The sequence below is a fragment of the Microchirus variegatus genome, assembly GCF_963457635.1.
Source record: "Microchirus variegatus genome assembly, chromosome: 5".
Taxonomy (NCBI): Eukaryota; Metazoa; Chordata; class Actinopteri; order Pleuronectiformes; family Soleidae; genus Microchirus; species Microchirus variegatus.
Window position 1 is genome coordinate 6169799 of NC_139806.1, and position 25744 is coordinate 6195542.

The 25744-nt window shown below is 42.6% G+C and overlaps 1 protein-coding gene across 1 annotated transcript in view; it reads right to left on the minus strand.

Moving 5' to 3' along the window:
• The window catches only part of LOC310927705 (contactin-associated protein-like 4), a gene marked incomplete at its 5' end in the record, with an annotated part of 112897 nt that overhangs the window by 25354 nt on the left and 61799 nt on the right, over positions 1–25744 (minus strand). The window contains 9 exons of the mRNA XM_083890076.1: positions 1090–1260; positions 1799–1926; positions 4250–4412; positions 7323–7523; positions 7642–7761; positions 9324–9430; positions 21404–21578; positions 22501–22650; positions 23534–23801. Of these exons, the coding sequence (XP_083746202.1) occupies positions 1090–1260; positions 1799–1926; positions 4250–4412; positions 7323–7523; positions 7642–7761; positions 9324–9430; positions 21404–21578; positions 22501–22650; positions 23534–23801 (1483 nt within the window). The remainder of the gene's footprint in view (positions 1–1089; positions 1261–1798; positions 1927–4249; positions 4413–7322; positions 7524–7641; positions 7762–9323; positions 9431–21403; positions 21579–22500; positions 22651–23533; positions 23802–25744) is intronic.

Genomic DNA, 25744 nt, shown 5'->3' on the forward strand with positions numbered 1-25744 from the left:
AAAGAAGAAGAAGAAGAAGAAGAACACATTTACGTCAGGATTATTTATTACGATCCGTTTGTCAGTCAAGTTGTTAGGTTGTCAGTTATAAGATGATACTCATACAAATACCACAACCACGGACATATTCAGCTGACAGTTACCACACACCACGGCTTATTGAAAAGTAAACCATAGCAAACCATCGCTTGTCCGCACCGGCCGGCTATTGACAAAAGATCGTCAAATAAAAATAAATGTTGCGCAACTAAACTAAGATAATACAATGGTTTTCATCATTTTTATATCTCTATTAACAAAGAAAATACTTAATTTGTAGCGTACTCGTTTCGCTGCTTTCGGCGCCATCTTTGTTATGTGAAAACACGCAATGCATTCTGGGTAGCCCTTGCTCCCAAGGGTGGTCTCGGAAAATCTCAATATTGAGGGCGATACAGCCCTTAAACTTAACCCTTAATTTTTCTGAGAATCGGGACAGCACTTGCACTAGAGGGAGCGTGCATTTTTGGGATTGAGGGTTAAGATTGAGGGTTAATCAAAGAATTGGAATTCACCTTTATTCTCAGCGTGTAAATATTGCAGAATAAGCAGAACTAAACTTCCCGGCAGTGCAGATTAACTCCTCTGTTTGGGTCAAAACTATATGAGAAACATCTTCCTGGTTGGTGGTTCTCTTCAGACGTCACTTGAGGTGTTTCTCTTACTTTGACAAACGGTTCTTTCTTTCCATAAAATGCTGACACAGACATAAAAAAAAAGCTTCTCTATTCTCTTGTGGAAACAAAGCAAATGGGGAATCTTTCCCGTATTGATCTGAGGGCTGTAAAAAAGATCGTAGGATTAAACGTTCCTTTGTAGGATCAGGATATAGCTCCTGCTGCAGCTTTACAACACTGAACAAACATACACTCTTTTTTTTTTGCATATTTTCACCCTTCAGGGTACTGCGATACCGATTAAGTGTGAAACCTCTGGATTTATGGGTCGCACTAAGAACCAGATTAAGACGTCGACTTCCAGGCTTCACTGACACATCACTCTAATCCGGATTAAACATTCCCCCCCCCCCCCCCCGGGGTCTTTACTTACACCTCAGTTCGATGCGGATGAAGTCTTTGATGCCGAGGTTTTCCAGGAACACACCGGAGGAGGCCGTGGTTTTGAAGAGGAAGGAGATGTCTGCGCTCAGCTCTCCGTGGAACGTGGGGAAGTGGAGGTACGACGTCTCCTTGTCGAAAAACGCCGCGTTCCAGAAGCTTTCTGACAAGCGAGCGAGAACACGCAGTCAAGATTTGTTTTTTTCTTTTTTTCACATGCGAATCACGCAGGGAACAGGTTCTGCTAATTAGCTTATACACAAGGGCTCGATTTCTGTCGCGGGGTCTCGTTGGATTAACCACGGCAAACATTTATTTGTCTATTTACTTGGGTGGATATAAATGGATGTGATTACAATGAACGGAAAGAAGGGAAAGCAGCACGTTTCTCTGATCTGCTTTGTAATGCATTTGACGAGAGGCGAAGTGTTGCAGTGTGACATTTCTACAAAGGGAATATGCATTAGTAACAGTTCTGCTCACGATAATAAGCCTCTCGTTGGGGAAGTGCACGACCCCGAATGATTCATTTATCACGAAATTGTCAGGCGGAATTAAAACAAAACACAGAAATCTTAGAAACAATGCCTCGTGTATTTCTTTCCCCATTTTGAAACAGGTGAGCATCTTCCACAAAAAGAAAGATTTCCACTACTCATTTAATTTCCAGTGTAACCAGGCAACCCCGAAACTGGACTTACTGTCTCCATGACAACGGAGCGGTCCCACCCTGTAGGCAGCGTCTGACCCCGGCCTCTGGACGTCACCCAACACCAGAGACCTAACAGGGAGGCTGTCCTTATAGGTGAGCAAGCCCGAGTCCTCAGCCCTGCAGGAAGAGGAGGAGAAGAATATGAAGGAGAATAAAAGGTTACAAGGAGGATGTAAATGAATCGAAAGAAGAAGCAAAGACACTGGAACTTTTTGGGGTTGTAACACTAACACACAGCCTTTGGGATCATGACGACTGTATCGTGGTCCACCCTGACTCTCCGTGTGCAGCTCTACGCTCTCTCCTGATCCTTGTATCAATCTTACTGTCAGGTGTGAATTAGAATTAGAGAATTCTCCAGGACACAGAGACAAATGTGTTTCCAAAACAGTTTGGACAAAGACAAAGGGTGAATTCCAATTCCTTGCTTAACCCTCAATCTTAACCCTCAATCTCAAAAATGCGCGCTCCCTCTAGTGCAAGTGCTGTCCCGATTCTCAGAAAAATTAAGTTGAGGGGTAAGTTTGAGGGCTGTATCGCCCTCAATATTGAGATTTTCCGAGACCACCCTTGGAAGCAAGGGCTACCCAGAATGCATTGCGTGTTTTCATATAACAAAGATGGCGCCGAAAGCAGCGAAACGAGTACGCTACAAATTAAGTATTTTCTTTGTTAATAAACCATTGTATTATCTTAGTTTAGGCCCATATTATGGATTACTGACGTCATTGTTGCGTAACATTTATTTTTATTTTACGATCTTTTGTCAATAGCCGGCCGGTGCGGACAAGCGATGGTTTGCTATGGTTTACTTTTCAATAAGTCGTGGTGTGTGGTAACTGTCAGCTGAATATGTCCGTGGTTGTGGTATTTGTATGAGTATCATCTTATAACTAACTGACAACCTAATAACTTGACTGACAAACGGATCGTAATAAATAATCCTGACGTAAATGTGTTCTTCTTCTTCTTCTTTTTTGGAGTTGACAGACTGGACGCAGCTTTCGCGTTATTCTGCCCCCTACAGTCTGAAGACGTATCTGCATTTAAGAGGGTGTCCCATTTCTAAGTGACAAAATAACCCTCAACACTTGGTTTTGAGGGCCAGTTAAGATTAAGGGTTGAGCTTGAGGGTTAAGATAGGAATTGGAATTGGCCCAAAGTCTGGTTGATTCAATGTACTTGAAGACATTTGGTTGTTCTCACAATTTTTGTCACCGCGGGTCTTTATTACAGGATTTTATTTCTTACGTTCATCTGTGTGCGCGTTTCTTGTTTCGCTTCCCTTTGCATTTTAAAAGACTTTAACTGCAAGATCGTATCATAAAATCAACGCACAGCCTTGGAAATATCATTGCAGGCATTAAACTTTCATTAGTTCTACTTGCAGCCGCACGAAGTAAGAGACACAATACAAATGAGAATGCAGAGGATAGCGTGGCTCTGCTGATGTGTTAGCAAAGAGGGACCTTATTAGTGTAATTATTAGCAGTGCATTAACAAGCAGACTACACGGGATTAACTTCAGAATAACTGCATTGATAAAAAATATATAACTAGAGAAAGACAACAGAGAAAGCAGAGCAAAAACCTCCATTATAAGTCACTCTGTTTTCAGCAGTATCCATTGTTAGCTTGTGGCTAGTCATTTGCATGTCAAGTGCTAATGCTTTATCCTCTACATGAGGATCGCAAAAAGCTGGAGCCAATCCCAGGTGACATAGGACGAAAAGTGGGAGTAACGTACTGTTCACTCTCACATTCACACCAGTGGTCATTTTAGAGAGTTAATCTCTGCATGTTGTTGGACAGTGGGAGGAAACCGGAGAACCCGGAGAACACCCACATGCTCACAAAGAGAACATGCAAACCTCAGTCAGCTTGGGTCACGAACCTGGGTCTTTTTGCTAAAAGGTAACGGCACTAGCCACTAGGGGACCGTACCTATGTTCCCCGGGTCCTATGTTCCCGGGTCCTATGTTCCCCGATTTGTATGTGACCGGGGAACATAGGACCCTTTCTCTAACCCTAACCCTAACCCTACCCTTTTTCAAAAAAAGGGTCCCATGTTCCCCTGTCACATACAAAGTGGGGAACATAGGACCTTTTTGGGGAAAACGGGGAACATAGGACCCGGGGAACATAGGTACGACCCCGCCACTAGTCCGCCGTATGACCTGATGTCCGAGTGTTAGCTTATTCTTCTATTTCTGGGTGAAATGTCAGAGGCATGAACATGATTTAGAAACATTTTAGTCGGACTAACATGTTAACTTTGTGTTCTAAAAGTCTGTTTTTAGTCTTGGTTTACGCTAGCATAGCAAACATCGTGTTAATGTGCTGAGTGTTTTGTGGGTGCGGGTAGGAAGTATCACGCTAGCCTGTCAGAGCATAGCTTTCATAACACTTGGTGAGGGGGGGGGGGGGGGGGGGGGGTTACCACTCAATGCGATCGGCATCACAGTTGCAGTAGTGATGCGGGTCCACACAGTCGCCCTGCAGGCCACAGGCACACTGTTGGCTGCCCGGCTGAGCTCCACCCCAGTAAGCGTGGAGACGACCAGTGCCGGGACCACCGAGCCACCAGCTGAGCGGAGAACCGTCTGAAACACGACCACAAACAAACTTTCACGTGTCTCAAAGGTCGACTGCTAAAGAAAAAAATATATACCTCTACAGAAAGACATTTGACCTCTGGCAAAGGAAGGTTTACCTCTAGAGAATACCATTTTACTTCTGGAGAGATATTTTTTACCTATCGAGAAATACATTTTACCTCTGGAAAAGTAAGTTCTGCCTTTGGAGAAAACATTGTTACCTCTAGAGAATGACATTTTACTTCTATATATATATATATTTACCTTTAGAGGATGACATTTAACTTCTAGATATATATTTTTTTCTTTACCTCTAGACTAGAGGATGACATTTTACTTCCAGAGATATTTTTTTTGTTTTACCTCTAGAGCAGGGGTCACCAACCTTTTTGAGACAGAGAGCTACCTGAAGGGTAAAGAATAATATGGAGGGCTACCACATTTACATTTTTTTTATTTGTTTACCATTTAAATTATTAATATTATGCATTAAACTGCATACACATTCATTCCAGTGCTTACTCCTAACGATTACCAGTTTTTATAAACAATATCAAAGATATTTTACTGAGCGATCATACGGATACATGCAAGTGAGGTGAAGTGAAGTGAGCCCGCGGGCACCGTATTGGCTGCCTGAGGGCTACCAGGTGCCCGCGGGCACCACGTTGGTGACCCCTGCTCTAGAGGATGATATATTACTTCTGGATATATATGTATATATATATATATATATATATATATATATACATATAATTTACCTCTAGAGTATGACATTTTACTTCCAGAGAGATTTTTTTTTTTTTTACCTCGATATTTTACTTCTGGAGATATATATATATTATTTTTTTACCTCTAGAGAATGACATTTTACTTCTGGAGAGATATTTTTACCTATCGAGAAAGACGTTTTACCTCTGGAAAAGGAAGTTTTGGACCTCTAGAGAAAGAAATTTCACATTTGGAGAAATATTTTAATCTCTACAAAAAGAAAAAATTGCTCTGGATGAAAATTTGACCTCTGCAGGACTGAATTTGACCCAAACTGAAAGATGTTTTTAACTTGAAAAGTCTCATTATGTTCACTTTCAGCACCGCTGTTAGTTTTGAATTCCCCAAGAACAAAAAATAAAAACCTGACCCATGTGAGTCCAAATTAAAGCGACTTAAACCACACCATCAGCTCTTTCTGGATTATTACATGCATCTTGTTCAAAAGTGATAACGTCGTAAAGGCCTCATTGATCGCTCACGCTGCTCCTTCGAGGTTCGTCGTGAGTGTGTTCAATAGCTGCTTAACCGAATATAAGAGCGGTTGTAAAGTAAGAATCACCAGAGCAACAAAAAAGGTTATGAGGGATGCAGATCATTTTAATGTTCCACGTATACTTTCTGAGACCAGTGCTCACAGGACAGCAGCCTCTTGCAATCAATCAATAATTGACTTGTATGCTCACAGTACATAAAAGCTGTGACACAGTGGGAATAACGTGCGCTGTACTGGGATTATAAGAAAATAAGTAAAGAATGTGCGGAAAAACAAAACCTCCCAAGATGACTCCAGTGTGCGCAGGGAGAGAGAGCTAACGCTGAATACGTTATTTTGAGTTGAGGTCCACGATAGTATAAGTGAAAAAATAATATATAAAAAAAGTGTGTGTAGGTGGGGAGGATGCAGGGTGGGTGGTTGGAAAGGTCTCTGCTGAGTCAGCGCGTCGGAGAGAGCACCAGAGAGCTTAAAATGAAAATTCTATTTCTTTACCCATTCTATCGTTGCTGCCTCTTTGGCTATCTCCATCCATCATTTCATATCCCATCTCCCCAAAAAAGGGCTGCCTCACCACTCGAGCATCTCTCACATATGGTTTTTGTGTAGTTCAACAGGAGTGAAAAAACTCAATGGTGTGTGTGTGTGTGTAGTTGCCTTGGTAGATATAAACAGACCTGTCAATCAATACAGCTATGAGTACAGACTACCATAATCATTCTTGTTCCAGTCCAGTTTTCACGTCACGAGTGATTGAAAGGTGTTTTTTTTTCAGGTGAACTGAATTTTGGACTGACATGGTATTTTGTGGTATTAGGTGTAGGTGTATAGTGCAATATGTGAACAACAAACATTATGTCCACACCATAGCCCCGCCCACATTAACAATATTAATATCCCTTTTATATATATTACTATTTATTAAAGGAGACATATTATACCCTATTTCTGCAAGTGAACCTAGTTCCCTGGTGTCCTAATGAACATGTCTGTGACATGCTTTGGTCAAAACACCTTAAGGATGAAGCACCACAGCAGTTCAATCACCCTGCCAAAACAGCCCTGTTCAGAACGCTCAGTTTAGTATTATCTCTTTCAAAAAATAAAAATAAAAATGAAACTTAACGGACAGGAAATGACATCAGCCACAGAGGCTATTGGGAGCTAACAGCAGTTAGCATTTGGAAAAGTGATCATTTGCAGGCTCTAGCAGGCACATTGCCTCATCTATAAAATGTATCTGCTGGGCGCATAAATCCTCTGAGGATGGAAGTTTGTGTAGCACTCTGTGCTACCACTGTGCAGCCAAGAATAGAACTTTTCGCAGTCTTTGCGGCCATCCGGTTTTCGTATACTATTGCCCTCACCAGAGGACCACAAAAACATGAGTGAGTCATTTTTTTTTCACGCTTTGCCGACTGATGAAATATAAGGATTTAAATGATAAAAAAGTTGATTTTGCATATGTCCCCTTTAATGCATTTGCAATTAGAATAACCCAGTGACTATCACGCCATTGATAGTTGCAGATACACATGTGTTTCCATCTGTCAACAGCCATATTCATATCACAAGCTCTTGGTTGTTCCAGGACAGACAGGAAGACCATGTCCAAAAAGAAATGTCCAGGACAAACAAACATTCCTCACCTGGCGTGTTGAGGAGGCGGGACTTCCTGCAGTGATAGGACAGCTCCTGTTCGCAGTGCTGCGATTGGCCGATGATGGCCGACAGCTGCTCCTCACGAGACGAGTAGTCAAAGTGAACCGAGTACTGGTTCACGCCTGGAGAGGGTTGGACTCTGGTCAGCTCTGTGTTGTTGTGCTGGACCACCATCCATGTGTTCTCCTCTAGGGCGAATAGACAGACAGACACAGTGTTATAATGTAAGTACAAATACTTCATCACCATAGTTCAATGATCACCTGATGAAAGGCTGAAGGTGTGCGTGAACTTGTGTGGAGTCACCTGTCATGTTGCAGTAGACCAGCTGCGGTTTGATTGGTCCGCTGCCGTCCACGTCGATGTAGAAATGTCCCGACGCGTTGCCGTTGTGCTTGTAGGCCTCGCAGGACTGTTCGTACACAGCTGTGAGGGGAATAATGGGATCAGCAACTGTGGAGGATTACGGCTACTGCTGCTGCTGCTGCTGCTTCATACACACTGTCACCACTGAATCCTCACTGGATTTTGAATTTCTTTCGTCATCTATCCAACTGGAGAGGACAGGGCAGCAATGACTAAAGTTAGACCTTGATAAAAACCCTCCTTGCATTAATTCTTTCTTCACAAATCCCAGTTTCCACTCTCATACGCTTATGAGGTGTGTTCAAGGTCAGTCACTGAGGACCTTCTAGTGCAGGGGAGTCAAACTCATTTTGATTTTTCAGATGTAACTGTAAGACAGAATAAATGTAACTAAACGTAAACGTACCCTCAGAAAAAGACTTTGAAGCACGGGTGATTTCTTCAGCCACAATAAATCTAGCTTTCACTGCTGCATCGTTTTTGGTTATGGCTTTTGTGAACACATTCTGCTGCCATCCCAGTTTGCCTTTTAATTCTTTGACAATTTTTTGTTTTCCTTGAAGGCTAACTTTGGCAAACTTGGCTCCTTGTTTGGTGTCAAAATGCCCATGTAGATTGAAGTCTTTGACGACCGACACCGCCTCAAAAGACATACCGGTTCTTCTCTTTGTATTCGCCTTCCCATCTTTCTTGAAACTGCCGTCCATCTGCATCAATCTTTCTCTTCCTGGACATTTTGGGATCATTTGTGGATATTTCAATCTCAATTTCAGTTGTGTCACACATGATGCATATACAATGATACACTGCAAACTAGTAGCGGGATGCCGTCACTTCACGGGTAACACGATCGCCATGCATTGTGGGAAATGTAGTTTATGGTCAACGCGCGCCTTAAAGAGGCATAGACCTCGCGGGCCACATAAAATGATGTGGCGGGCCACATCTGGCCCCCGGGCCTGAGTCCATGGTACACCAAACACACAGTGTCAAACAATCATTTAATCTCACCTATGGTTAATCTAGCATGTCCAATTAACCTCTGCATGTTAATTTAAACAGAGGAAACTGGATTAGCTGGGGAAAACCCATGCGCACACTGGGAAAATATGCAAACTCCACACAGGAAGACCCTAGCTCAAGCCAGGATTCAAAGCGATGACCTTCGTGCTGTTAGACAACAACGCCGCTATTCCACCATGTGGTCTGAGCTCAGCTCAGAAAGCTGCAAATCCGAAATATTAGTATTTTAAAGTCTTGCAGATTTGACCAATCTCGTGTACAGCTGCTGTTTGAAATAATTATGCCGCACAATTAACCCTGAAATCAGTTCCATGTTTTGGGGGTAAAACGTGTTCATGAGTCTTAATGGGACTTCAAAGGTGGCAAATCAGATTTTATCTGAACTCAGTGCAATCACAGCTCTCATCTGTTTCGCTTCTGGCGTTAATTTATGCGGGAAGTATTCACCGTTTCCCTTCATTATCGTGTTTCACATATGGCTCCCTTTTTTGGGCAGCATTTCTTCCGTCTCGTCTTCCGCTCCCTGTTTCTCTGCCACGGGGCGTTTATGTTGGGGGTGTTAAAACGCGGTGGCATCAGCCTGACGGGGAGAGACTCACAGCTGTGGCAGGTCGCGCCGCTGTAGCCGCTGTCAGAGCAGTTGCAGTGGAAGACGGTCCAGGATTGGCTGCAGTGGCCTCCGTGTTCACACCGATTGGGAGAACACCTGGAAAACAAAAGAGAATCACAGAATGAGGTTGGAAAACGCTCAAACAAGGCAGTTGACTTACAATCCCTGCTATTGTTTAAAGACGAATCTCCAAGGTTGTTTATATGAATGTTGGTATAAAAAACGTTTCTTATTCGTACACAGAAAATCACCTCATCAAAGAGGAAATGGCCCAGTTCATTTGGGAGGATTTAATTGGCAGATATTAAATATATTCTATCCATGTTGTGTAGGTTCATAATTGCTTTAAAGTAGACATCTTATACACTATTTCTCCGAGTGAACCTAGTTCCCTGGTGTCCAGTTCAAGCAGTTCAATCACTCTGCCAAAACAGCCCTGTTCAGAACGCTCGCTTTTGAGTGCCTGTCTCTTTAAATATGCAAATGAGACACAGGAAACTACGTCAGCGTCACCGAGGCTAACGGCAGCTAACAGCAGTTAGCATTTGGAAAAAGCCATTATTTACCGACTCTTGCCGGCACATTGTCGTCCTATATAAGATGTAAATCCTCTGAGGCCGGAAGTTTGTGTAGAACTCTGTGCTGCACTGTGCAGCCAAGAACAGAACACTTCCATAAGACTCGTCTGCTCTTATCGTGTAATATTTCTGCAATACTGACACACACTTATTTTTCTTGGTGGGGGTCTGGGGTCAATTTAGAGCAGGGGTGTCAAACGTACGGTTGAAATTGCACTTATTTTTCCACAAGAAATGTCATGTTTTGTAAAAACATACTTCATGAAAAGAAATTCAGAGTTCTTGTTGTTTATAGGTTATTATTATGAGATTATTTTACAAGGCTGGCCCTGATTAAGATTGTCCAATTAACAATGAGCAATGGGGATTGGGTACCTTGCTCAGGGGTAACCAAGCCCTTGACCTGGTCGGGACTAGAATCAGCAACCTTTCAGTCACACGTTTCTCTTTATATAGAACTGCCCCATATGCAGTACCCTGTAAAATATACATTGCATCTTCCTTTTACATAAATCATTCCTCTCATTTGATCTGTTTTTAACACTGTTATTTATCAGGTCTTATCTTCTATGTTTTTATCAGGGCTTTTTCTGCCCAACTGTGTTTTTTCTCTCCAAAGCTCTATAGCTGTAGCTGTGTTTGGAAAAATAAAAACCTCTATTCAAATGAAATATTGCTGTTATTTATTGTGACATTTTTTTTTTTTTTTTATTATTATTTCATGGCGGTTATAGCCTTTTAGCTGCAGCTATTGAAAGTAATTTATGTGATGGCCAATATGTTTGTACTTAGATATAAAGCTGTGGGAGTTTGGTTTGAAAAATGAATGAAATAAAAAATCTACCATTATACTGAAATATGACATCAGAAGAATACCTTCCTAGCCTTTCCCCGGAGAGATGAAAAGAATAATTTCATTACTTCACAGATTTCTCTCCAAACATTTTTCTTTCATATCACATGAAAGCAAAGTCTGTCTTTTTTTTTTCTTTATTTCCTGAATAGAAAGTCTCCACTCACTTCTCCTCGGCAGCAGAGCTTCACTCCTGTCAGACTGTTTGAAGAAGATCTCTAAATGAACCCAGCCGCGATGAGATGACACTGAAGCTCGGCGCGTATTTATAGATAAAAATGCCACTGCCGCCGTGACTGTCGTGACATCAATCGTGTTTATAAGCAGAAGGAAAGGGACGCGGGGAGAAGCAAATGAGGGATTATAAAAAAAAAAAGAACCCACCACCACACATGAAGCGAACTATCCTTATGCTGCATATAGGCCATGTTTTATGTATGTGTGAATACACGATTTATATGCAGGAGATACTGGATGTGAAGGTCAGAAGGAAAGTGGTTTCCACAACCATCCATTTGTAAGTTTTGGCACGGTAAATACATTTTTTTATTTAGATGTCCGATACACATCCAATGCCTACTATAGGTTTAAAGGTGCATTATGTAATAAATCTAAAGCAACTGGCCATAAAATCCTCCTAATATGTCACAGAGACTCAGGAATAATGTTCATATAACAAACTGAACTCACCAACTGCAACAATACAGCAAATCATGTTTTTGGCATGTGGCGCCACCTACCGCTGTCTACCAATTATCGCAGTCAGTAGAGTCTCAGCTGCCGAGCAACCACGGGTTGCCAGTTACGTCAGAAAACGAAACCTCAAAGACCTCGGTATTTTGAATTTGAATGTAGTAACCGTAGTTTTGGCCACATTCTTACATATGGCGCCTTTAAGTAATTTAGGAAAGCCATTGATAATGTTTTATTTTTGATAAGAACCAAATGGTTTAAAAGAGGCCACGCAATTGGCGTAGTGGTTAACACTAACCCTAACCCTAATCCCAACCCGAACCCCAACCCTATCCTAATTTCATCCCACAGTCCAAAACAAACAGACTTGGCGATTAGGGCGAATTGGACACTCTAAATTGACCGTAGGTGTGAGAGTGAATGGTTGTTTATCACTATATGTGGTCCTATGGTGGACTGGTGACCTGTCCACGGTGTCACACTGCCCCCCCCCACGACCCTCATGTGGCGGATAAATTGGTAGAAGAAGGCTGGATTAATGCTTTAAAAGGAAGCAGCAACTGCGTATGCAACATTTTCCTTTCATCCCCAAATTTAAGTAGTGAGATTGAGAAATTGAAAGGAACTTGTGTGGCCCACTGAAACCTTTCATCATCCATCTATAAAAACGCTTTCCTTCTTATACCTGAAAAGCTACCCATTCCTTGAGTTCTATCTAAATTTGTTCACTTTATGCTTTCTCTTTACTGCAACCGACTCACGGAACAGAAAAAAAAACCAGCACAACCTTAAGAAAAATACCCTTCCTTTAAATCTCTCAAATCTAGGAGAAAAAAAAATAAAGCCATTGCCAAATGGAATATGAATGCTTGAATGTAGCAGACATTCATTTTCGTTTAGAAGCTACACATTGCTTTAAAAGTGTACTGCAGGGAAAGTTCATGTATGTGGCGTACGCGTTTAGGTCATTCTGGAGACGACAGAAGATGCATCATCTTGTTTGAGATGAATCAAGTGACTCCAGGAAAGGATTAGTGCATACAATTTATGCACAAGTGAGGTTCTTAAGTGTAATCCTTTCGCTTACCCTTTGGCTCTAATTAAACTACAGTAAATACCCAACTTACACAGGCATCAGACGAACACTCAACCTTTTGACAAACTGGAGTTCAAACCCCACAACCTCCTTCCATGCAGCAACAATACTAACAACTTCAGCACTGCGTCAGGCAGCGAAAAACTGTTCAAACTAGTAGTCAGAGCTGAATCCACAACTCTGTAAAAGTGAGATGGAGCGACAGACAGCAACGACAACAGAAGACGATGAGTAATCGTGTTTTTATCCACACTGCTTTGACTCCATCTGTTCTAGGACCAGCTGTCACCTCCAAGGGGTTTGACACACACATACACAATTTTACGTCAATGCTGTTTAAAAAACGGCAGTATGAGTATGTGCCTGAATGCACATTTTGCTGATTATGTTTACTTGCCCAAAATACTGAAAAGAAATGAGGTGACTGTACAAAAAAATGGCAGCCTTCCTTCCTTTAATTAAGACTTTAAGAAAAGCCACGACTCAGCAGCTGGTCAGTCCGCTGTGATGTGATTTCCCTTCTTCACGTCAAGCTACACTGCTGCTGCTTTGAGAGAAACCTCAAAACACTTCAATATTCACATTACAACACTTCTTGGTCCTTATGTTTGGTGTTCACGTATATGACACAAAAACCTAATCGCACTTTTCTTTGTAGCTCTTGCTACTTCACCCGAGCAACAAGGAGCAGGGGTTAAAACCTACCCCAACAAAATGAGGTAGGTAAACATTTTTTAAAAAGCAGAGAATTCAATGATTGATTGAAAATAGTCCAATTACATGACGGTATTAGTCTCATGTCGGCCAGATCTGGCCTCTATTTGGAGATCAAGTATCTATAGGTCTGAGAAGTTTTGGAAAACAATTACCATCATTGTAACACGGCTAATATCTCCAAGGGTCGAGAAAAGCAGGCGAGAAATTCAACTGACCGCCACCAGTACCGTCATACCGGTACAATGACATGTACATGTATATCCAACACTACAAAGGAGGACATCCAGCAGCTTGTTTTTTTCCTGCTCGGTTTCTGGCTGTTTGTCTCAACAAGACACTGGACGCAATGGAGTGACGTTTTTCTGTCACCCAATCAGCTGACTGTCGTGGGTGGAGTCTGTCTAGCTCTACTTGCTCCACTTGGTGGAAACATGGATAATATCCCCACGGGTCGCAAAATGAGGCGGAAAAACAACCTCACCACCACCAGGATGGCCGAGAGGTTAAGGCGTTGGACTTAAGATCCAATGGGCAGATGCCCACGTGGGTTCGAACCCCACTCCTGGTATGGTGTTTAATACAATAGACTCAAGTTAGTAAGCTGTTGTATATACTGTAAGTTGTACTGGAACAGTATAGTACAGTTTGGGAATGATAAGCCCTGGGTCAGGCTTGCATTTGGACTGAGAACAGTACCTTTACTTGGTAGGTGGGATGTGGGTCAATTCGATACATCGTGTGACGTCATACTGGTACAAACATGGACATGCAACACTACAAAGGAGGACATCCAGCAACTCTTTCTTTCTTTTGTGGCTGTTTGTCTCAACAAGACACTGGACGCAAGGGTGTGACGTTTTTCTGTCGCCCAGTCAGCTGACTGTCGTGGGTGGAGCTAGCGCTCGCTCTACTTGCTCCACATGGTGGAAACATGGCTAACATCCCAAAGTGTTCCAAAAGGAGGTGATAAAATCCACTGACGGCCACCAGGATGGCCATGAGGTTAAGGCGTTGGACTTAAGATCCAATGGGCAGATTCCCACGTGGGTTCGAGCCCCACTCCTGGTATTGTCTTTAATACAATAGACTCAAGTTAGTAGGCTGTTGTATATACTGTAAGTTGTACTGCAAGGGGTCTGGAACAGTACAGTTTGGGAATGATAAGCCCTCTGTCAGGCTTGCGTTTGGACTGAGAACAGTACCTTTACTTGGTAGGCAGGGTGTGTGTCAACGAGATACATCGTGTGACGTCATACCGGTACAAACATGGACATGCAACACTACAAAGGAGAGCATCCAGCAGCTCTTTCTTTCTTTTGTGGCTGTTTGTCTCAACAAGACACTGGATGCAAGGGTGTGACATTTTTCTTTCGCCCAATCAGCTGACTGTCATGGGTGGAGCTAGCGCGCGCTCTACTTGCTCCACTTGGTGGAAACATGGCTAATATTTTTGTTATATTTTTGTTGTTGCAAAACGAGGTGATAAAATCAACTAACCGCCACCAGGATGGCCGAGAGGTTAAGGCGTTGGACTTAAGATCCAATGGGCAGATGCCCACGTGGGTTCGAACCCCACTCCTGGTATGGTGTTTAATACAATAGACTCAAGTTATTAGGTTGTTGTATATGCTGTAAGTTGTACTGGAACAGTATAGTACAGTTTGGGAATGGTAAGCCCTGGGTCAGGCTTGCATTTGCATACCTTTACTTGGTAGGTGGGGTGTGGGTCAATTCGATACATCGTGTGACGTCATACTGGTACAAACATGGACATGCAACACTACAAAGGAGTACATCCAGCAACTCTTTCTTTCTTTTGTGGCTGTTTGTCTCAACAAGACACTGGACGCAAGGGTGTGACGTTTTTCTGTCGCCCAGTCAGCTGACTGTCGTGGGTGGAGCTAGCGCTCGCTCTACTTGCTCCACATGGTGGAAACATGGCTAACATCCCAAAGTGTTCCAAAAGGAGGTGATAAAATCCACTGACGGCCACCAGGATGGCCATGAGGTTAAGGCGTTGGACTTAAGATCCAATGGGCAGATTCCCACGTGGGTTCGAGCCCCACTCCTGGTATTGTCTTTAATACAATAGACTCAAGTTAGTAGGCTGTTGTATATACTGTAAGTTGTACTGCAAGGGGTCTGGAACAGTACAGTTTGGGAATGATAAGCCCTCTGTCAGGCTTGCATTTGGACTGAGAACAGTACCTTTACTTGGAAGGTGGGGTGTGGGTCAGCGAGATACATCGTGTGACGTCATACCGGTACAAACATGGACATGCAACACTACAAAGGAGAGCATCCAGCAGCTCTTTTTTTCCTGCTCAATTTGTGGCTGTTTGTCTCAACAAGACACTGGATACAAGGGTGTGATGTTTTTCTGTCGCCCAATCAGCTGACTGTCATGGGTGGAGCTAGCGCTCGCTCTACTTGCTCCACTTGGTGGATAATGGCTAATATCCCGAAGTGTTGCAAAATGAGGTGATAAAACAAGCTGACAGCCACCAGGATGGCCGAGAGGTTAAGGCGTTGGACTTAAGATCCAATGGACAGATGCCCACGTGGGTTCGAGCCCCACTCCTGGTATTGTCTTTAATACAATAGACTCAAGTTAGTAGGCTGTTGTATATACTCTAAGTTGTACCGCAAGGGGTCTGGAACAGTACAGTTTGGGAATGATAAGCCCTGGGTCAAGCTTGCATTTGGACTGAGAACAGTACCTTTTCTTGGTAGGCGGGGTGTGGGACAGTGAGATACATCGTGTGACGTCATACCGGTACAAACATTGACATGCAACACTACAAAGGAGGACATCCAGCAGCTCTTTTTTTCCTGCTCGGTTTGTGGCTGTTTGTCTCAACAAGACACTGGACGCTGGAAAAAAAAGAAAAAAAAGTGAACTGACCGCCACCAGGATGACCGAGAGGTTAAGGCGTTGGACTTAAGATCCAATGGGCAGATGCCCACGTGGGTTTGAACCCCACTCCTGGTATTGTATTTAATACAATAGACTCAAGTTAGTAGGCTGTTGTATATACTGTAAGTTGTACTGCAAGGGGTCTGGAACAGTACAGTTTGGGAATGATAAGCCCTCTGTCAGGCTTGCGTTTGGACTGAGAACAGTACCTTTACTTGGTAGGCAGGGTGTGTGTCAACGAGATACATCGTGTGACAAACATGGACATGCAACACTACAAAGGAGAGCATCCAGCAGCTCTTTCTTTCTTTTGTGGCTGTTTGTCTCAACAAGACACTGGACGCAAGGGTGTGACATTTTTCTTTCGCCCAATCAGCTGACTGTCATGGGTGGAGCTAGCGCGCGCTCTACTTGCTCCACTTGGTGGAAACATGGCTAATATTTTTGTTATATTTTTGTTGTTGCAAAACGAGGTGATAAAATCAACTAACCGCCACCAGGATGGCCGAGAGGTTAAGGCGTTGGACTTAAGATCCAATGGGCAGATGCCCACGTGGGTTCGAACCCCACTCCTTGTATTGTGTTTAATACAATAGACTCAAGTTATTAGGTTGTTGTATATGCTGTAAGTTGTACTGGAACAGTATAGTACAGTTTGGGAATGGTAAGCCCTGGGTCAGGCTTGCATTTGCATACCTTTACTTGGTAGGCAGGGTGTGGGTCAATTCGATACATCGTGTGACGTCATACTGGTACAAACATGGACATGCAACACTACAAAGGAGAACATCCAGCAGCTCTTTCTTTCCTGCTCGGCTTGTGGCTGTTTGTCTCAACAAGACACTGGACGCAAGGGTGTGACGTTTTTCTGTCGCCCAATCAGCTGACTGTCATGGGTGGCGCTAGCGCTCGCTCGACTTGCTCCACGTGGTGGAAACATGGCTAATATCCCCAAGTGTTGCAAAACGAGGTGATAAAATCAACTGACCGCCACCAGGATGGCCGAGAGGTTAAGGCGTTGGACTTAAGATCCAATGGGCAGATGCCCACGTGGGTTCGAGCCCCACTCCTGGTATTGTCTTTAATACAATAGGCCCAAGTTAGTAGGCTGTTGTATATACTGTAAGTTGTACTGCAAGGGGTCTGGAACAGTACAGTTTTGGAATGATAAGCCCTGGGTCAGGCTTGCATTTGGACTGAGAACAGTACCTTTACTTGGAAGGTGGGGTGTGTGTCAATGAGATACATCGTGTGACGTCATACTGGTACAAACATGGACATGTAACACTACAAAGGAGGACATCCAGCAGCTCTTTGTTTCCTGCTCGGTTTGTGGCTGTTTGTCTCAACAAGACAATGGACGCAAGGGTGTGACGTTTTTCTATCGCCGAATCAGCTGACTGTCATGGGTGGAGCTAGCGCGCGCTCTACTTGCTCCACTTAGTGGAAACATGGCTAATATTTTTGTTATATTTTTGTTGTTGCAAAACGAGGTGATAAAATCAACTAACCGCCACCAGGATGGCCGAGAGGTTAAGGCGTTGGACTTAAGATCCAATGGGCAGATGCCCACGTGGGTTCGAGCCCCACTCCTGGTATTGTCTTTAATACAATAGACTCAAGTTAGTAGGCTGTTGTATATACTGTAAGTTGTACTGCAAGGGGTCTGGAACAGTACAGTTTGGGAATGATAAGCCCTCGGTTAGGCTTGCATTTGGACTGAGAACAGTACCTTCACTTGGTAGGTGGGGTGTGGGTCAGCGAGATACATCGTGTGACGTCATACCGGTACAAACATGGACATGCAACACTACAAAGGAGAGCATCCAGCAGCTCTTTTTTTCCTGCTCAATTTGTGGCTGTTTGTCTCAACAAGACACTGGATACAAGGGTGTGATGTTTTTCTGTCGCCCAATCAGCTGACTGTCATGGGTGGAGCTAGCGCTCGCTCTACTTGCTCCACTTGGTGGATAATGGCTAATATCCCGAAGTGTTGCAAAATGAGGTGATAAAACAAGCTGACAGCCACCAGGATGGCTGAGAGGTTAAGGCGTTGGACTTAAGATCCAATGGACAGATGCCCACGTGGGTTCGAGCCCCACTCCTGGTATTGTCTTTAATACAATAGACTCAAGTTAGTAGGCTGTTGTATATACTCTAAGTTGTACCGCAAGGGGTCTGGAACAGTACAGTTTGGGAATGATAAGCCCTGGGTCAAGCTTGCATTTGGACTGAGAACAGTACCTTTTCTTGGTAGGCGGGGTGTGGGACAGTGAGATACATCGTGTGACGTCATACCGGTACAAACATTGACATGCAACACTACAAAGGAGGACATCCAGCAGCTCTTTTTTTCCTGCTCGGTTTGTGGCTGTTTGTCTCAACAAGACACTGGACGCTGGAAAAAAAAGAAAAAAAAGTGAACTGACCGCCACCAGGATGACCGAGAGGTTAAGGCGTTGGACTTAAGATCCAATGGGCAGATGCCCACGTGGGTTTGAACCCCACTCCTGGTATTGTATTTAATACAATAGACTCAAGTTAGGTGTAGAATCATGGGTATCGTGATTTTCCTCCAGTGAGTCATTATCTTGATGGTTTACAGCCTTTGTATAATCAGGATGTGCCGAGTGGTAAAGGTGTTGCACTCAAGGCGCAATGGACACAAAGTCTGTGTGGGTTTACATCCCACTCCTGGTATTCACCTCTTTATTTCTCAGTGGATGTTTCACCTTAATCACTGCAGTATGGTACATTATGAACTAACAGCTTTGCAATAGCCAACCCACCATGTCAGAGGAAATAAAAAAAAAATGTGTGTGTGGAGATTTATAAAGGATCCTTTATATAATGAGCCTTAAAAGCATGAGTGCCTGTCAGTGTGGGAGAAAACATAACTTTGACTTATTGACCAAGTTGTTTGTGATGTGACTATAAACCAGGCCTAAAAGTAAATTAGATACGACTTTTGATTCAGTTCTTATCCAAAAAACACGGTGTGTGAATTTTAATTAAAAAAGTGCTAGTGAACTGTGGAACCACAAGCCCTCGGTTGGTCCTCGGTTGAATGCTGCCCAGCAAAAAATATGACTATAAAACTGACATTTTACAGCCTCCTTTAGAGGCTAAAAAAACTGACAGAGCAATAAAAAAAGAAACGCATTCAGAATAAATAAAACCAGAGTAAAATCTCCGTCATTAGCAGAAAGTCTCACAGACTTTGTGAGTGAGAATCGCATTCTGTGGTGAGACTGAAAAATGAGCAGGAACGTTGATTTATTACATACGGGGAGAACATAAATCAAACAGGGATTTCAGTGGTTATTTCGAAGCCTTTGATATTCACTGAACAATAATTGTCCATTTTGAATGCAAGTGCTGTGAGTGAGCACACTTTTTTCTTCTTTTTTTTTTAATGCTCGTTTGTGACTTTAGTACTCTTTGCACCACTTCACCCTGCAAAGAAATCACTCTGCCAAACAAATAATTAAAAAAGAATTACAGTTTACCTCCACAGAAGATGAGTCTCATATAGAACTGTCAAATAATCAGCGGAAAAAAAGAACAGAAAATAACTTCAGCTCCTCTTTTCTTAGAGGTTAGGGCGTTGGCCAACGTGGATTAAAACCCCACTTTTGGTATTGTGTGTAACACAATAGGCTGAATGAGACTTTTTTTTTTTTTTTTTACTTTATTTAAGAATTTGGCACATTTCCCAGCATGACATCAAAAGATCAGGGGATAAAAATTCAAAAGTTAATTTCACGCATGAGAATATTAAATTCCAGTGCACACGCCACTGACTTCATTCAAAGCGTGAGAAAAGGACGAAAATGAAAGATACAGTAAGAGCAGTACAGTTATGACTGTAGACGGCCGCTGTTTCACATCGAACTCTCCTCCGCTGTGCTCCTGCCTCTGCCCTTCCATGTCGACTGTATACATAGTCTGTTAACTGACACAGTTTTCTGGTTTGAAACAGGAAGCCCAGGAAGTAGGTTGGAAGGAGCGGATAGCCACCAGGGGGACGACTCAGGTGATTGCACAAAGAACTCTGTCTGAATGCAGGTCTGTTGGGAAATGAGCCGACTTCCCCCTTGATTTATAACACCGGTACACATTTTTCTAAGGAGTTCATGATCTCAAATGTTATTTTCAAGTCGTCTTCAACAGCACATGATGAACCTTTCGTAAATAGTATTCCGATTTATAGGAAAATGAATTGTTGACTGAATTGTATGGTATTTATGAGTGCACGGCAGTGTGATTGGCAGCTGGTACTGTCTAACTTTTGCAAGTGGGAGACTACGTCCACATTTATTTTAAGTGTTTGATTGCCACCATTACGGTGACATATTGTATTATTCTCACAAAATATCGATAGTAAGGTATTTTAGTAGTAGTAGTAGTACCTAATGTGTACATTTATTACATTTGCTTAAAGTTGCCATATGTAAGAAAGTGGCCAAAAACGAATGTTACTACATTCAAATTCAAAATACTGAGGTCTTTTAGGTTTCGTTTTCTGACGTAACTGGCAACCCGTGGTTGCTCTGCAGCTGAGACTCTACTGACTGCAATGAGTGGTAGATGGCGGTAGGTGGCGCCACATGCCAAAACATAAACATGATTTGTAGTCTGCAAATTATTTTTTTTAATGCAAATATTTTGTCTGTACTGTTGTTGTTGGTGAGTTCAGTTTGTTATATGAACATTATTCCTGAGTCTCTGTGACATATTAGGAGGATTTTATGGGCAGTTGCTTTAGATTTAGATTTATTACATAAGGGGATAAAAAAGAAATAAAGGCAAGCTTCTCTACTGGCAATGGGAAACGAGTCAATGGCCTTTTTACATCGAGTTTTCCTGTATTTTACACAATATGTATCCAGATAACTTTGGCATAAAAGAGGTATTTGAACTGATGTTAGGTCTTTTTCCCAAGTTGTGATAAACTGAAACTAACTAGCTCTTTTGGGAAAGACTCAAATCCCTGTGGTGCTTGTAAAGGGAAGTGAATCATCTGCATAGAAACGAACACCAATGACACACAAGCTGCAAAAAATGTAAATAATCTTTTCCTACCCGCAGAGAGAGTTGCAACTTTAAAATAAATATGTTTCATTATCACATTATATACGATTGTGGGTATATCAGCAGAGTCTCGGTGCGATAAACCGGTGGTTTAACGGTAGATAATTTAGCCGATTCTGACCTGTCAATGATGCCGCACATGTCGATCTGCAGGTAGCTGTAGTTTCCCAGCAGCCTTTGCTGTACCAGGATCAAGTCGACCGGCTGGTCGTCCACAGTGAGGAGACGCATGCAGCCTTGGAAGGTGTCAAAGGGGTTTCTACATTCCCGACTTTTGTCGTTCTCAGCGGGACAACCTGAGCATGAGCGACGTAAGAAGGAGAAGTTAGATGAGAGCTCAAAAGTCACAGGGATGCAATCAAAAAGCAAGAAATGGATCCGGGGGGAAGCCACGAGTGAGGTACACAAACAGGTCTACAGCTGCGTGACTACTCATGTTTTATTTGTACCCAGTGCTTTTTAAATCTTCGTCTGAGACGTCCTTGAGTTTTATCATTTGACCAGCGTCATACACTCATAACATGTGCCATCTTTTATTGTCCTTTTTCCTCTCAATTGGAAGATAATATGCAAAAATTACATCATCAAAAACTCCTCGTCCTCTGGTAACATTTAAGCTCTCATTACCAAGCTATTACCTGGATATTACAGGGTTTTACTACAATATTATCAATTTATTACCACTGTTACCACAAAGTTGGAAATCACATCAGAAATAAGACAGTATTACTGCAATATTACCATACTATTATTTTATTATATTATCTATTATGAAAGTTAATACTGGCTCACCAAATAAAATCTAAAACATATGTTGGGAATCACCTTTATATGGAAACCTAAGATTGCAAATTGCTCACTGTATTGCACAAAGGTCTATGGAGAAAATCTATGCTTCAGCTTGCTCGGATGCAAACTGAAGACATAGATAGATAGATAGATAGATAGATAGATAGATAGATAGATAGATAGATAGATAGATAGATAGATAGATAGATAGATAGATAGATAGATAGATAGATAGATAGATAGATAGATAGATACTTTATTCATCTCACAGAGAAATTCACATGCTGCCCTAAAGCAGTTCCTGACACAAGATTTGTCACTGAAGTCACAAATACTGATGGAGGCAGCAGTGGATCAATTTGAGATGATTCTACAGTATTATTATATATTTGTTTACTGATATTTGTATAAAACATTTTCCGCTCTTACCACCAAAAAAGAGCTGATGTCTCACGGTGACAGGAAACGAGGGGCTGGAGTGAGCGACACCTCCCCCTCCTTCGTCGACAGCGATGGTCACGTGTCCTCGTCCGGAGGTGAAATCCACTGAATGCCACTGACCGTCGTTCAGAGCTGAACCTGAAGACGTCAAACAAAAAAAAAAAAACATTTCCAAAGGATGGAATGAAAACGTAACCATCGAGGTTACAATCTGGCTTTTACAAACAAATGCAGTCTCTTCTTGTTGTTCAGTCTCATATCAACTTGCAAAAATCCCACCGTCGTTGACTTTCCTGTAGTCGTACTCCATTCTGAGCCGAAAATACACAAAAGGCTACGTCACTTAACCCCCACGTTGATCCTGTGCCAGCAGTGTGTGAGTGGGTATGAAAGATGGGTGATATGTATGAAAGTGTGAGCAGTGCATCCACCGTTCCAGAGGGGGGCGCTGCGCTTCTGAGAACGGATGTGCTGGATAGTAATGGCCCAATCACAAGACTCTGTCTTCTGGGGGTGAAAGTTCACTCTGATATCTCGCAGCAGAAAAACACCGTCAGAAAAGAGGATTTCTATCGGCTCGTTTACAGAAACTAGGAGGTTTTTGACCATAAAAACAAGTTAATAACGGTTAGCACACGTTAACGCATTAACGGCCGTTAGCGCACGTTTACGCATGATGCGTTTCCATGACTACTGACCGGAAAAAGACGCTTGTGGCGTCATGTTTACGAGTCTCTAAAGTAATGCTAAAGTTTAAAAACTGTACACAGGTACGCTGCTATTTGCTCTTTTGGTTTAATAAACCAACCGGTCCAGTTCAACTGTAGGTGCGCTAACGGCGCTAAAGGAGCTAACGCAGTTAACTGGTAAACGGACTCCGGTGCAGCGGCACGTAAACATAACGTCACGTGCGCCTTTTTCCTGTCAATCGTCATGGAAACTAGTCATGCGTTAACGTGCCCAGCACTCATTTTCTCACATTTGACATTCACAGAGTATTTTTTTAGGTGGTCAGACCGACCTGTACCGAGCTCCAGCAGGCTCCTGCCAGTCTTATGAATCCGTAGCCGCAGTCGAGCCTCGCTCAGGTACAACCAGACCACTCCGCCCTCATTAGGAATTTCAAAGGTGACCAGAAGCCCCGCGCCGTTCCACGTCCTGAACTGAAACCCCACGGACACGCCCTCCGAGTCAGACGCCGCATCCGCCGGCAGCCGGAGAAAGCTCTGGGGGCCGAGAAACGTCGCGGCGACGGAAACTGGCTCGGCACAAGAAAAGGTCACATTGCCCTGAGACAGAGAGGGAAGTCGGGTGGAGTGAGAGTAAAAGTGACAAAGAACATGAATATTAATACGCTGATGATTCGATTCAATTCAATTTTATTTGTATAGCGACAAATCCAGAGGTGGAAAAAGTACTAAAATATTGTACTCAAGTAAAAGTACCAGTACTTCGATGAAATATTACTCAAGTAGAAGTAAAAGTAGTCATCTGAAAATGTACTCAAGTAGAAGTAAAAAGTAGTTCGTTTGAAATGTACTTTAAGTAAAAGTTACTTAGTTACTTTGCGTGGGGTGTGAGGGTAGTAGAAATATGACAAGGGCTCAGAATTTCTAAACTATTTTGGAGCTCACGCGCCCGGCGCGACACAGGATATTACGTCACTTTTGGCCACGCCCTCTATGTTCACGCGCCAGTGACGGTGCTAATCACATCATCATTTTTCTGGTTCTGGTGTATATTTTCCCCCTGTAGGTCTTCATTGTGCTGAATTTTTATTTTTACTCAGTAACGGATAGGATTTATAAAGTAACTAAGTACAATACTTGAGTCAATTCGTACTCAAGTAAAATAGAAAATCCTGATTTTAAATTGTACTTTAAAACTACAAAATACACAAAAAAAGTATTCAATACAGTAACTTGAGTAAAAGTATTTTGTTTCTTTCCACCTCTGGCCGAATCATAACATTTGGAGAGAAAAAACTTCCTTTTAACAGAAGAAGAAACCTCAGACAGAACCAGACTGAAAGATGTGCCTAGACTGGTTGGGGTGAAAGGTAAAATGTGGGACAGATGACAAATTATACTGATATTGACTTTTAATTATAGCGTAACAATAATGATGATGACATGTATGCTAATAATAATAATAGTAGTAGTAGTAGCCTTGAAACTGGATCTGGATCCTGCAACCTGCAAAATGAGGACACAGAGAGTGAGAGGAAAGGAAGGAAAGACACAAACTAGGGAGAGAATGAACAAGGTTGATGGCACATAATGGAGTCATATTCATACCCTGAGTGAGATCTCATCAGCAAGTCTCCTCGAGAACAACCGTGAAACCATCAAACTGAAGAGACCAGTGTCACAATCTCAGAGGCGCGGAGTGTCGGATATGTGTGCGAACATTTCTATACAGACATTTCCTTCTGCGGTCCATTATTTTGAGTGGTGGTAATGACACCGGGTCCATTGCTAAAGCTGCAGCAGTAATACATTACAATACTCAAGTCTCGGTCGGGCATCTCAGTCTTCTATCTTTGTAACGCTCTGGAAACACAGATGACATCTAAAAGCCCTTTGTAGAGCTGTTAAAGTGATATATGAAAGTGCACAGGAGGACGCGGCAGTGCTGGAATACATGAAGTGGGGGGGAGAAAAAAAAAAAGTGAACAATGAAACCTCCAAAAACCACTCACTTCCACTCATGCAATCCTGAAAATCCACGCCATGCAGACGTATGCCATTGAAAGTGCCACTTCTTTTTGTTAACACGGCCTTTATGAAAGGCCAAAAGCGCTCTCTCTATTAAAAAGGACAATAACTGTGTTAATACGCGACCACGCTAAGAGCTACAGTGCTCTTTTGAAAAAAAAAAGAAGAAGCCTCTATTAAAACCGTCGTCCATGCATGCAAATCACCCAGAGTTCTTGCTTCCTTGTGCTGTGGTCCTTAAATATAACGAGTGGCCGTTTATCAGAAATCGCTCCACTTGTCCTCTTATAGAAACTGGTGTAATGATAAATATAAGGAAGAACGACTGAAAGTCCAATAATCCTCGTCTTTCCTCTGGTCTGTCGTCGCTCACTGTCCTTGTTAAGTGCTTGTTATCGTTGTTAACTAGGCCGGGGGCTAATTAGCACATGACGACACACGATTCCCAATGGTTTCCTAAGAGTGTCAACAATAGGCTGTAAATAGAAAGTGAAAGTGAAGCCAATACCAGTGCC